This window comes from Fomitiporia mediterranea, assembly GCF_000271605.1.
Source record: "Fomitiporia mediterranea MF3/22 unplaced genomic scaffold FOMMEscaffold_4, whole genome shotgun sequence".
In the NCBI taxonomy this organism is placed as follows: domain Eukaryota; kingdom Fungi; phylum Basidiomycota; class Agaricomycetes; order Hymenochaetales; family Hymenochaetaceae; genus Fomitiporia; species Fomitiporia mediterranea.
In genome coordinates this window covers 2,178,124-2,189,920 of record NW_006760389.1, presented here as the reverse complement: position 1 = coordinate 2,189,920, position 11,797 = coordinate 2,178,124, and the positions used below count along the sequence as shown (strand labels likewise).

General features: G+C 44.6%; 2 protein-coding genes across 2 annotated transcripts; one reads left to right on the top strand and one right to left on the bottom strand.

Moving 5' to 3' along the window:
• Positions 1-2,178: 2,178 nt before the first annotated feature.
• On the bottom strand, positions 2,179-6,763 carry FOMMEDRAFT_166694 (beta and beta-prime subunits of DNA dependent RNA-polymerase). The gene is made up of 13 exons (XM_007264691.1): positions 6,572-6,763; positions 5,971-6,515; positions 4,954-5,918; positions 4,630-4,901; positions 4,130-4,570; positions 3,999-4,078; positions 3,530-3,942; positions 3,403-3,476; positions 3,289-3,342; positions 3,113-3,238; positions 3,006-3,049; positions 2,677-2,950; positions 2,179-2,603 (listed from the first exon to the last, which is right to left on the bottom strand). Exons 1-13 carry the CDS (start codon positions 6,677-6,679, stop codon positions 2,553-2,555), a joined length of 3,447 nt encoding a protein of 1,148 aa, XP_007264753.1. The 5' UTR covers positions 6,680-6,763; the 3' UTR covers positions 2,179-2,552.
• A 338-nt stretch (positions 6,764-7,101) lies between these two features.
• FOMMEDRAFT_154122 (uncharacterized protein) lies at positions 7,102-11,689 on the top strand (the record flags this gene model as incomplete). The annotated part of the gene is made up of 27 exons (XM_007264690.1): positions 7,102-7,240; positions 7,288-7,341; positions 7,392-7,568; positions 7,625-7,678; positions 7,734-7,897; positions 7,947-8,144; positions 8,204-8,422; positions 8,485-8,575; positions 8,638-8,960; positions 9,013-9,065; positions 9,115-9,139; positions 9,198-9,355; positions 9,414-9,511; positions 9,565-9,587; positions 9,644-9,745; positions 9,796-9,907; positions 9,969-10,013; positions 10,065-10,181; positions 10,235-10,246; positions 10,295-10,466; positions 10,530-10,632; positions 10,695-10,832; positions 10,899-10,938; positions 10,996-11,138; positions 11,201-11,415; positions 11,460-11,540; positions 11,614-11,689. 27 exons carry the CDS (start codon positions 7,102-7,104, stop codon positions 11,687-11,689), a joined length of 3,132 nt encoding a protein of 1,043 aa, XP_007264752.1.
• Positions 11,690-11,797: the final 108 nt, after the last annotated feature.

Below are 11,797 nucleotides of genomic sequence, written 5' to 3'. Positions count from 1 at the left end.
CTCATACTAGTACTTTTTAAGTTAAACAAGGTTGTTATATAGTATTAAAATGATTTGGTATATAAATAAGTAAAGTAAATGAGGTTTAGAAACTCAAACTTAGTATTTAATTAGAGAATATGCTTAGTAATACCGTATACTCGTATACGGCGTATACGGAATTTTTTTACTTATGGTATACGCATACGCGTGTAAATATACGCCCGTATTTTCAGCTAAAATTTTCTCTTACGATACGGTGCGTAAGCGTATACGCTGCAGGCGTATCCGTAAATTACGCTACAGTGCGGAGCACTAATTAGACGGAGGTGCAATGGAGAAGTGAAAGTAGGTATACCTTCAGTGAATTCAATGTTACTCATACTCCTGGATCTATAACCAGTTCCCCTGTTCACTCCCATCTCGCCTGCCTCCTTCAGATTGATTAGAAGGTGGCCTCCAAGGACACATAAAAGTGTCGGACTTCCAGCAGCACTAAGGAGGACAGAAACAAAGGGGCTGGCATTCCCTATACTCACTATCTGTACAACAGAACAGAATATTACACTATATTAATTAGCTTGGAACGTATTCTGTGGAATGTTCCGACTTACAAGCTGTAATACAGGATCTGATCTTCAATGAGGACTTTAACAAGGTAGGATCCTTTCAATCTAAATGAAATTCTCCAATATTCTACACTCTTAAAGAGAGCCAAGCATAGTAAGGTTGCTCCATATGTTAAGGGAATAACCCTACTTCGAATGAGTCAAAGTCTTGTTCGCAGAAGTGGTACATACCATAGGATGATATATAATGTTTGTGGAAATGTATTGTTAGATGCACATATGTTGGCACTTGGTGCAAGATGCAGAACTACAACTGAATTATATAAGTACCAATCAATCATTCAATAGCAGACAGAACCTGATAAACTTACAATCTTGAAACACGTCAGCATAAATAATGATGCCAGTTCCCATTCCTGCTTCTACAGCAAGTAACACCTTGAGAAAAGTTGAAAGTTGCTTGTCTTTTTTAAATTCCGTTAACGTCAGTTACAGTCTAATACAGTATACACTTACTTTTATGATAAAGTGCTAAGACACGGATTTGGATAATGTCTAAGCAGTGGTTGTATTTGTGCAATTGCTCTTTGAATGACATGAGCCTTTGCTTACAATCTATGACCACAACAGTGATCAAACCTAATAAATGGATTAAATGAGTTTATTAGTACTAGCTGCTAATAGTCAACTTACCACTTATATATTCAGTCCATACAGTCAACCAGCCTTATTACCTATTCAGTATCAAGTATAAATTATTAGGAGATGCAACATACAGCTGTGGTTAATTGAATTTGTGTTCGATGTCAGCACATACTCATAGTTAACACTGTTTGCCTCCTACATAAGGATAGTCATATCGGAGCCCTGATCTGATATGATGAACTCACGTCAGTTCTCGAAGCAGGCATGATGCGTTTTAAGACCGAATTACTCACATATGATGTCACAAATTATCCCAAGAAGTCCAACATAGTGATTCTAGACTTCAATGCTACATTCAACTGCTCAGAATAATATAATGTCGAGGCTTACCACAAAATACGTGAGGCTTATGTGTGTGCATGGTTTGTGCTTCACAGCTATCAATGGGACAAGGTCCTTTGAGTTAGAATATCAGGCTTACCCAGAAGTATTTCATCTAAGATATTCGAGACAGTAAGCAGCGAAGAGAGGGAGTATTAAGTACAAGACTGTACTTCTTTATCCATGTTTATGACTTGATTGTTCTGTAGTTAGCAAATTAATGGTACAGTAAATTACAGTACCTACGAGCATTGTAGACAAAGACAGTCAACATTGCCACATCAATGCATTTTGCAATGTAGACTTCAGAGACAAGCAATGGCACAAACATCGGATCGATGTCTTCATTGGTAGAACGGGTGTGAGGAATGTTGAAATGCCTATAGTCGAGGGACTGATTCGCCATTGTGAGCATTCAGACAAAAGAGTTTTGAGCTTCTCTTATACGATATCCTCTGTAAACAACGATGAAAACTGATATCAAACTTTATCTAAACTTCCAAGAATAGATCTCGAAGGCATTGAACACTGATGTGGAACTGAGGTGAATGGAGACCAGTGGTTTGTTGAGAGCACAAAAATAACAAGAGGCATCTGATCATTGTGGTTGTCGTGTTAGATAGATACGTTGTCACTAGGGATAGAACAGATTTTATCTCTGTTCAGGAACACAGGAAGTGTACATCTGATGCCGCATCGCTACAAAGCTGCAGATCATACATTGTTGATCTAAAAGATATCACCTCAACACAATGCCTCCCATGCAACCAACTTCTCCAAACTGCGTTAGGATATCAAATCGGCAACTTGCTCATGGACTTGCCTTCCGCGTTGTTCATTAGGAAGGCATCTTCAAAACTCGGGACTTAAAGATTTCCGCTCCGTACAGCTTCGCTCCCTGTTGCTGCTTGTCTAGTGATTGATCCTGTCAGGCCACTGCAAGCGTTACCTAGCAGTAAAACTAGAAGGCTCTGAAAGCTACGAGGCATCATCGAGTATAAGGCGCGGGACAACGTTCATCGCCATCAACTACGAAGAATCAGTGAAGATTTCATGAGTCCCTCTTTTACTAAACTTGTGCGAAACTTAAAAAGATCCTCACCTCCTGGAACAACAGCTTCGCAGCGTATGGGATGACTAACTTCGCCATCCCTTTCGAGCTCTTACAATATGGACACCACCCATTGTACCCCATCAACCCGCACATCTCACATGCATGTACCTCGAACTTGTCGGAGGAAAGCATGAGCCGCTCGAGAAGAAGTTGCGTGGCGCCGTATCCAATGAGACAATCACGCTCCATCTCACCTAGGCGAAGCCCACCTTCGCGGGAGCGACCTTCCGTGGGTTGACGTGTGAGAGTTGCTCGGGGTCCACTGTAAATTGAGTGAAATTGAGAAAGGGAGTCAAAGTGGAAGGGATAAGACATACCGTGCTCGAGCGTGCATCTTGTCCATGACCATATGTTTTAGTTTCTATGGACAAGAATTGATATTAGTCGTCTTTCAAAAAGACACATACAAATATGACTGACTCACTTGGTAATAGATAGGCCCGAAATATACGTATGCCTCCATCTGCTCTCCGGTTATGCCACTGGTCAACATATCCTTCCCAGCGTAATTAAACCCCCTCTCGATGAGGATTTTTGACATGTCTTCGACCTGGATAATGTAGGATCACCGCAAAATGATTGGCAATGAAATAAACGTACTTTCGAACCTCCGAATGCGGTCCCATATTGTAGCTTTCCGTCAAGAACGCCAGCCTATAGTACGCAAAACCGGTGAATTAACGGTCCTACGAGAACAAACAATCCATGGCTTACTTTACCGGCCAATAATTCAATCATCTTCCCAACCGTCATACGAGATGGGAATCCATGTGGGTTCATAATCGAATCTTCCATCAAATTGCTTAATCATAGCTAGTACCGTAAAATATAGGAGGCTCACCAGGTGATATCCCATCATCATTAAACGGCATGTCCTCCTGATTCACGATCAGTCCACAAACACCCTTCTGCCCGTGCCTAGACGAGAACTTATCCCCAAGTTCTGGTCTCCGCGTCTGTCGGATGAGAACCTTCACAAGCGTCTGGTCGTTCTCCGTATCCGTAAGCATCACCTTGTCAATGTTACCTGGGACAGGCGACTTATACGTCATCGGTGTGTTCTTGTAAGCGACACCTGCGGCTTGCCCTGTGAAGGTGTTATCGTTTGCGTTAGACGGTGTTTGTTTGTTGACGTAGACGTCCCCTGGGTCGACTCGTTCGCCGACTCCTGCGAGGCCATCGGATTGGATGATGTCGTATTTCTTTTGGACTCGACCGTTCTCGTCCAGGGGTGCATCGGCAAGACGGTCATAACTAAATAAAACAATATGAGCGGTGCAAGGTGGAAGGATTAAGCACGAAGGACGTACGTTCCATTCGGATACTTGCGTATAAGAGTAGCGTTCTTGCGCATCACTTGACATCGTCCATATCCACGATCTAAGCTTGCCTAACGGGCAATGTCAATGAGGCCATATTCCGAAATGGAAGGAACACTTACCTTGTTAAGAATCAACGCATCTTCGATATCATATCCCGAATAACTCATCACCGCAACGGTGGCATTTTGACCGGCAGGAAGCTTATCGTATCCCACTAGCTCAATTGATTTAGTCTTGACCATCGGTTGTTGTGGATACACCATAAGGTATAAAAGAGTGTCGATACGGTTGAGTTGATTGTATGCAATGGCGCCTATAGCCTGCTTTCCCATGGCACATTGATACGTATTTCGTGGCGATTGATTGTGATGAGGATAAGGAATGAGGCCAGCAACGGCACCGAGGATGGTGAAGGGTTCGATCTCGAGATGCGTTGTCGTTGGTACAATCATATCTTCGTATAGGGCAATGTAAGAATCATTTTCCTCGTTTACATCAAGGTATTCAACGAGGCCTCGTCGTAAGAAGTCGTCAAAGGTGAGTAGCTGCTTTTTCAAGTCCTACAGAATATCATTCGGGTCAATACGAGTACGCAGTTGCGGAACGGAGGAGCACATACGATTATGTGTTGACTAGTAACTTTTGGTCGGGAGTTTTCAACGATAATCATTGGACGGCAGATACGTCCACCATCACTGGCAATGTACACGGCTTTGTGGTGGTGATTAATGTAAATACTGACAAACTCGCTGAATCGGCCGGCTCGACGTAATCGGCGGAAGTTCTGTACGAAACGAGACGGGTAACGCGTGATACCGATAATTGCGCCATTAACGTGAACGACGAATGAGTTTTGTCCATAGATCTCCGCACCGGTCGCGAGGCAAATATCTGGAACGAATATTAGAATAAGCCTAATTATTAACACGGGGCATGAGAATACCTTCAACTCCCAAAGCGTGTACAAGACGAATCAGTGGTTCTTCTTCGACATCAGTGGTAATATGCGTCATCAAAGCTAAGTTCTTCACCAAGCCACATGCCTCTCCTTCCGGTGTATCACTCGGGCAAAGCATACCCCATTGACTTGGCTGTAGAGCACGTGGACCACTAACTTTTCGCGTCTTTTCGAACTGCGATGATATACGTGTCATCATGCCAAGTGCACTGATGTAGCTCAGTCGACTCAAAACATGTGTAACTCCCGCTCGTTCCATCTTGAAACGCTTGAGCGACCAGTTACCCGTCGAGATTGCGCGCACAAATCCTGCCGTGATGTGATCGCCTTGAAACTGCATTGTATTGAATGCATCAAACTCAGAGGTCCGCGACGGCTTCTTCAGGACTTTGTCAATCGCAGACTTGAGATTGGTGTTGAATGTCTTGAACAAGTCTTCAAAGAGGAGCGCGAGTAGTTGGCCCGCTAGCTCAAGTCGTTTATTCCCGACATAGTCTCGATCATCCACCATCTTCTCATCAGCCAGACACATAAGCACACGACGTGTCATTGTCGCGATGAAAATCGCTTTTGGCCGGAAATCCAAATTGTTTACTGGAACGTGTGCGAGGACGATAGTTGCCAGTGCTTCCATTGCTTCTTCCCAAGCGGGCCGACGTGGTCCGATAACACGACGGTTTACCTTGACGCGACTTCCGATGTATTCAAGAGCTTGATGCTTTGTGAAAACGCCAATTTTTGCTGCTTCCTCCAGGTTTGGAGAGAAGGTAGATTTGTACGCTTCCGTATTACCAGCAGTGAGAAGTAAGATCTCCTTGTCAGATTGTATGCTGAGTGCTTTTAGTGCAATAACGATTGGAATATCTTCGTGGAAGCAATTATGGCGCAAGTAGAGCCTCTCTTTCTTCGTCGCAACATAAGTCTTTGATTTAAGTCCTCCATGAGTCGAACTGAATTTGTCGTCAACATAGTTCATCTTTCTATCTAGGTAGACGTGCTTACGATGTACAAGAAGCCTGAACAACGCCTTTAACCGGATCGTGTTCGACAATGATACGGTTTTTGCTCAATTGTTCCTGCACCAAGATAACCTTCTCGGTACCTTTCACTACGAAATAACCACCCGGATCCAAAGGACACTCCGTCATTCGCGCAAGTTGAGCTTCTGTCCTCCCGGTCAAGACGCATTTGTTGCTACGAAGCATAATAGGCAATCTGCCGATGTTCACATTCTTCCGTAGCACAACTTGTTTTCCACGAGTATATTGGATCGTAACGAGAATGGGTGCACTGTAAGTCGTATCGCGTAAACGACATTCGTGGGGAGTAACGCTCCGGTCTACCGCATCGACGTCCGTCCGATCAGGGAAACCGACTTGGATATCGGTATATTTGAGCCAGAATCGTGGATCTACATCGGAAGTGACTTTGTTATTTGCTTTGACGATGTTCTTAATATCGACGTCCACGAAATAGTTGAATGAGTCAAGGTGCTGCTTGACGAGTCCCTTGACCTTCAGGAACGCCGGAAGAAGGAGCCACTTGTCCTGTGTAGATTCAACGTTATATCAAATCCAATTGTTCCTTGAGTAACCTCACGCACCTCAACTCTCTTGATGGGATCAGTGAGTCCGAGGCCTTGCCAGTTTGTTCCATGGTCCCAATCGTCTTCGCCGCGAACCTGCTCGTCCAGCTCCATACTAACGCCCATTTCCCTTATTGGCACCTCAGAATCCTGATAATATCTTTAACAACAGCTCAAAGCATAATGTATCTAGGAAAAAATGGAGAAAGCAAGCTCGTCTTGGTAACAGGCCAAATTTCGGCGAGTTCTGAGTTCATGATAGATGCGCCATCACGTGAGGATCGACGCGTGCAAGATGCTTCAAAGCTAAACGTCAGTTCAGCCACTATAACTTGTACCACAACCTGAACCACACAAGAGCATTTGCTCGCCCGCTGTACATTATTGCACCCTAATAACGTATGATACCTTCGACTATATGCCCTCCTTGCGAACCTCAAGCACAATGGGTGAGACAAATCTCAAGACTGGTCCGGTCAAGAACAAGGCGTTTTCAACTAATTCAACTTACATAGACTCTGAAGAGTCTGATCCAGAATTCGTAAATAATGCCCCTTATGTATATGAAAGAAAACCAAGGAGAGGCAGAGGCAGAAGAAAAGCAGACACCAGCGGACGCCGTAAAGCTCAACGAAGCACCCAGCAAGCTACAACGACCAAGGATCAACAAGGCATGCACATTAAGGCGTAAATCGCAGATGTAATGATTGACGTTAAATGACGTGGTTCATTAGAAATTGAAGCTCCACCTGTGTCACAGAACATACTGGCTCAATTCTTTGGACCAAGTATTAATACTCTACAATTTCAATGTTCAAGGCTAATGCGAATCTTCTAGTGTTGCAAAATGTTGTAAAAGGTTCTAGCAGTGAAAGCGAGCATGAAGATGAAGAAGACGAAGAAGACGAAGAAGAGTACTCCATTGCCAGTCAGTCCGAGGAAGAAACCCCGTCGAGTAATGCGGGACGGAGACACAAGTCAATTTCTGCCAATGCTGGAGCTGCCTCAGCTGCAGGTAAAGCACTGCGCGATGATATCATATCGCATTCTTACTGCGATAATTTAAATCAGATTCGGATTCCAGAGCCTCTGTGTCTAAACCGCTAACCAAGCAAGCAGTGGATGGTGAGTGGACTTTCCCTATTGACTACATTAGACTTGAACACTTTGCTCGTTAAAGATGAAGATTCTGTGACAGAGCCAGACTCTCAGGCAGAAGACGGATTAGATTCTTCCTTCTCCTCTCTGAAGGAGTCGGGAAATGGGAATCAACCACAGGAACTGATAGCTTCGACGGGTTCTGACACAGAATCGGATGACGATTTCGAACTTGACGATCCTTTTGTAAGCGGTTTGAAGATATTACTGGAATGTAGCCTTATTATAAATTGAGTTATTGGAACCACGTCCGTCTTTCTCGAGAGACAGTTCTCAGGTACTTGCTCCTTATGTGCTGGATGCAGAAAAGGACATCAAGATCCCTGCACATATCAATGTCTTCCTCCGCGAGTATCAGCGAGAAGGAGTACAATTCCTCTACGATCGTTACAAGGAAGGGAGGGGAGGTGTACTCGGAGATGATATGGGCTTGGTAATTTCTCCACTTGAATCTCTAGAATTATTCTATTAATAGTCCAGGTAATCTAATAGGGCAAAACGATCCAAGTGATCTCATTCTTGACAGCCATCATGGACAAATACAATGACAGACGAGACGTCCACAGGCGCCGGAAACACGTATCACGCCTTCAAGATGGTCAAGAATGGCGGGAACACCGACGTTTGCCACCCGCTAATGCAACTTGGCCAACATGTTTGATTATTGCGCCGAGTTCAGTCACACATAATTGGCAACGTGAATTTGGAACGGTTTGTTTCAAGACATTCACTATTAAGATACAATACTCAAGGACGTGCCCCGGTTTATTTAGTGGGGTTACTTCGAGATCGGGATGTACAACGGTCCTCCAGAGCAGCGCAGGGAGGCGCTCAGGGATTTCACGTTGGGTAGACTTGACGTCTGTAAGTAAATCTGTGTTTGACACGCCTGTCGCATTTTTCGAGAAATATTTATGATATCATAGTGATAGCTTCGTTTGATACTGCTCGCGGGGATATCGACCTTCTTTCCTATCTTCCTTGGTCGGTAATCTTCGTCGACGAGGCGCATAAGCTAAAGAACCCAGCCTCGAAAATCACTTTAGCATTCAACCAGTTCACATGCGAAGCCCGATTCGGCCTTACCGGGACTGCGATCCAGAATGCGTACGATGAAATGTGGACGCTTCTTGACTGGTCAAACCGAGGCAGATTAGGGTCTCTGAAAGACTGGCGAGCCGCTGTTTCAAGACCACTGGCGGTTGGACAAAGTGCGAGTGCTAGTGAGGCGGAGAGGACCGTTGCGAAAGTATGAGTCTGCGATGAGCTCCGTTGTTCCCGCTCATCTTGTTTTTATTCAGGCCGTTGCGCATATCCTTGTAACGAAACTATTACCGAATTTCTTTTTGCGGCGGTATGCACACCCATATTTCCTTCGCCGAACCCCGCTGAGAGCATTTTAGAACGAAGGACTTAATTCGCAACCAGGTAGCTGGAATTTTCTCGTCCTGCCCCCACCCCCCGCGGTCTCTGAATCCTTTCACAGCTTCCTCAAAAAATCGACGAAGTAGTCTTCTGTCCTCTTACCCCACAGCAAATCACCGTTTACAAGCGCATTCTGGCCCATCGCGAAAAGCGAATGAAAGCCAACAGTACCTCTCCTCTTCCTGATACTGTACCATGCGACTGTGGTTCTGGTTTACCGTGAGTGCATGAATGACTCAGCGGAAATGACAACAGTGTTGAACGGCCTTGTGTTCAGACGCGGAAAATGCTGCCATGTCATGGAATCTGTACATTTCTTTACATATCTTACGATCTTACTCAAGATATCAAACCATCTTGCCTTGATCCTTCCATGTGAGCTCCGTTCACATCCTTTCGCCGATGTTGTTTATCCTTTTTTCCATCAGCTCCCAACGATACGGAAGAACAGGTCAGCCAGACTTTTGCCTTTAATTTCCCAGATTTTAATTCGTTATTACTCTTTAGACAAAACGAAATCGTGAAATCTCCAGGATCGCCTTTCAGAGTGACACTATTCCAAAATATGGGCCAGCGATATTACTTCCGCAATTTTGCGGGAAGTGGGACGTAAGCGTTCTAGGGACAGTCCGGAGAATTATGCTAATCGAATGATCTAGGTTCTCAATCTCCTACTCAAGGAATGGCAGAAAGACCGTACAAACAAAGTCTTGATTTTTACGAAATCTGTCAAGCTTTTGGATATGTTAGATTATCATCTAAATAGTAACAGTGAGCTATGAATGAAACCTCTTTCGCACCGAAATTCTCGACTTATTGGCGATTTCAAAAGGTTATAGCTTCTGTAGGCTAGATGGGTCAACAAAGCAGAATGAACGTAAGTCGTATGAAGTATGTTGATTCGTACTGAATCAAACACGTACTACAGGGATGCCTTTGATCGACAAATTTAATAACGATCCTGAGATTTTCATTTTCTTGATTTCAACGTTGGCTGGTGGGACTGGACTGAACTTGACGAGTGCGAATAAAGTCGTAATCTTTGGTATGTCCTAATCTCGGATCCTGTCATATCCATCACTGACTGTATGCGTGCAGATCCAAACTGGAGTACGTTGAAAATTTTGTTTCACATATTCATGCTGAACTGCATTCTAGATCCGGCTCATGACCTCCAGGCTATGGATCGCGCGTATCGATTTGGACAAACTCGCGACGTCTATGTGTATCGCCTTCTCGGTGCAGGGTCTATCGAGGAACTCATTTACGCGAGACAAGTGTATAAACAACAGATGATGAAGATTGGGTATGAAGCAAGTCATCAGACGAGGTGCGCAGCATAATCCTAAATCAGAGATGAGAACGAAAGTTTACAAACTATGTCCGCCTTCAGATATTTTGAGGGAGTACAGGGTGACACGAAACGACGAGGCGAGTTATTCGGCGCAGACAACTTATTTAGGTTGCATGAAAATACGTTGGCAACAAAGATGGCTGTGAGGACCTGTCTTTCCTTCTCCCCCTAGTTTCGAACTTACTCTTGGTATGCATTCGATAGATTGAGAGGGCTCATCTGGCAGAGTTTGACTGGGCTCTCGCGCACATGGAAGGTAACAAGAAAGGGAAAGCGAGAGCTTCTCTCGGTGACTCGAAGGAGGCTCTGGAAGCCGAGGCAAGGAATCAAGGTCACGAGGATGTATGTTGTTCTTATTTCTACTTTCAATTCAAACTGAAACACTTTGTGTTATTTAATATTTTGTAGGCTGACCTACGAGGTCTCGCGACTCTACTATTTGACGACGGTACGCCTATTCTGACACTTAATCGATCCATCCTTATTTAATATATTACCGATACAGGTGTACCTGCCGAGGAGAGAGGTGAAAGGATCAACGAGATCCAACGAATCCTAGCAGCGGGTAGTATTAAATACACTCACCAGAATGAGGACCTATTACGACCAAGTCGGGTTGAGGAAGTGTCCTTGGCTGAATCTTTAAAGGTTCTTACCTTGTCGAATGTCTTTTGCGTTCGAATACTTGCTGATATCCTTATCCATTCTAGAAACTCCGAAAACGCAAAGCAGCCGAAGACTCCTCCCGAGAACGTGGTAGCAGTAGTCAACAACGTCGTCAATCGACCTCCCGACGGAGAGGCAATCACAATTCACCATCGCCGCCCGTACCGGAGTGGCCTCCGAGAAGAAGTCATCACCAACAGCCTTTGTCGCCTAGATCGAAGTACGTCCTCGCTCTCTACCTCTTTTCATCTGGTGTGAAGTGCGGAGTGCTGAGTACTGACGGACGGATGGATTTTTTGTTAGACTTCGATCAAGACAGAAAGCGCTCATCGAAACTGGGTTGATCGGGAGTGCGAAAGAGTTGCCTGCGTTTGCTACGAAATTGTACGTCTTTCTTTAGTTCTTCTTCCTGCTTTCATTTGCGCTGCTGTGGTCGCTCATGGTGGATTTATTTTAGTGGTGCTATGACCTCGGAAGAACAATCCGCCGTACTTGAAAAGCTCGACAGACATGCGAGGGGGAGGGGTAAATAACCTCTTCACGAAATCTGTGTATGGATCGATGCTTGTTAATATCGTGCATTATGTGCATTATGTGCACTACCCTGTCCTTCTCTGAGCACTCTTGATTTTCTTCCGTAC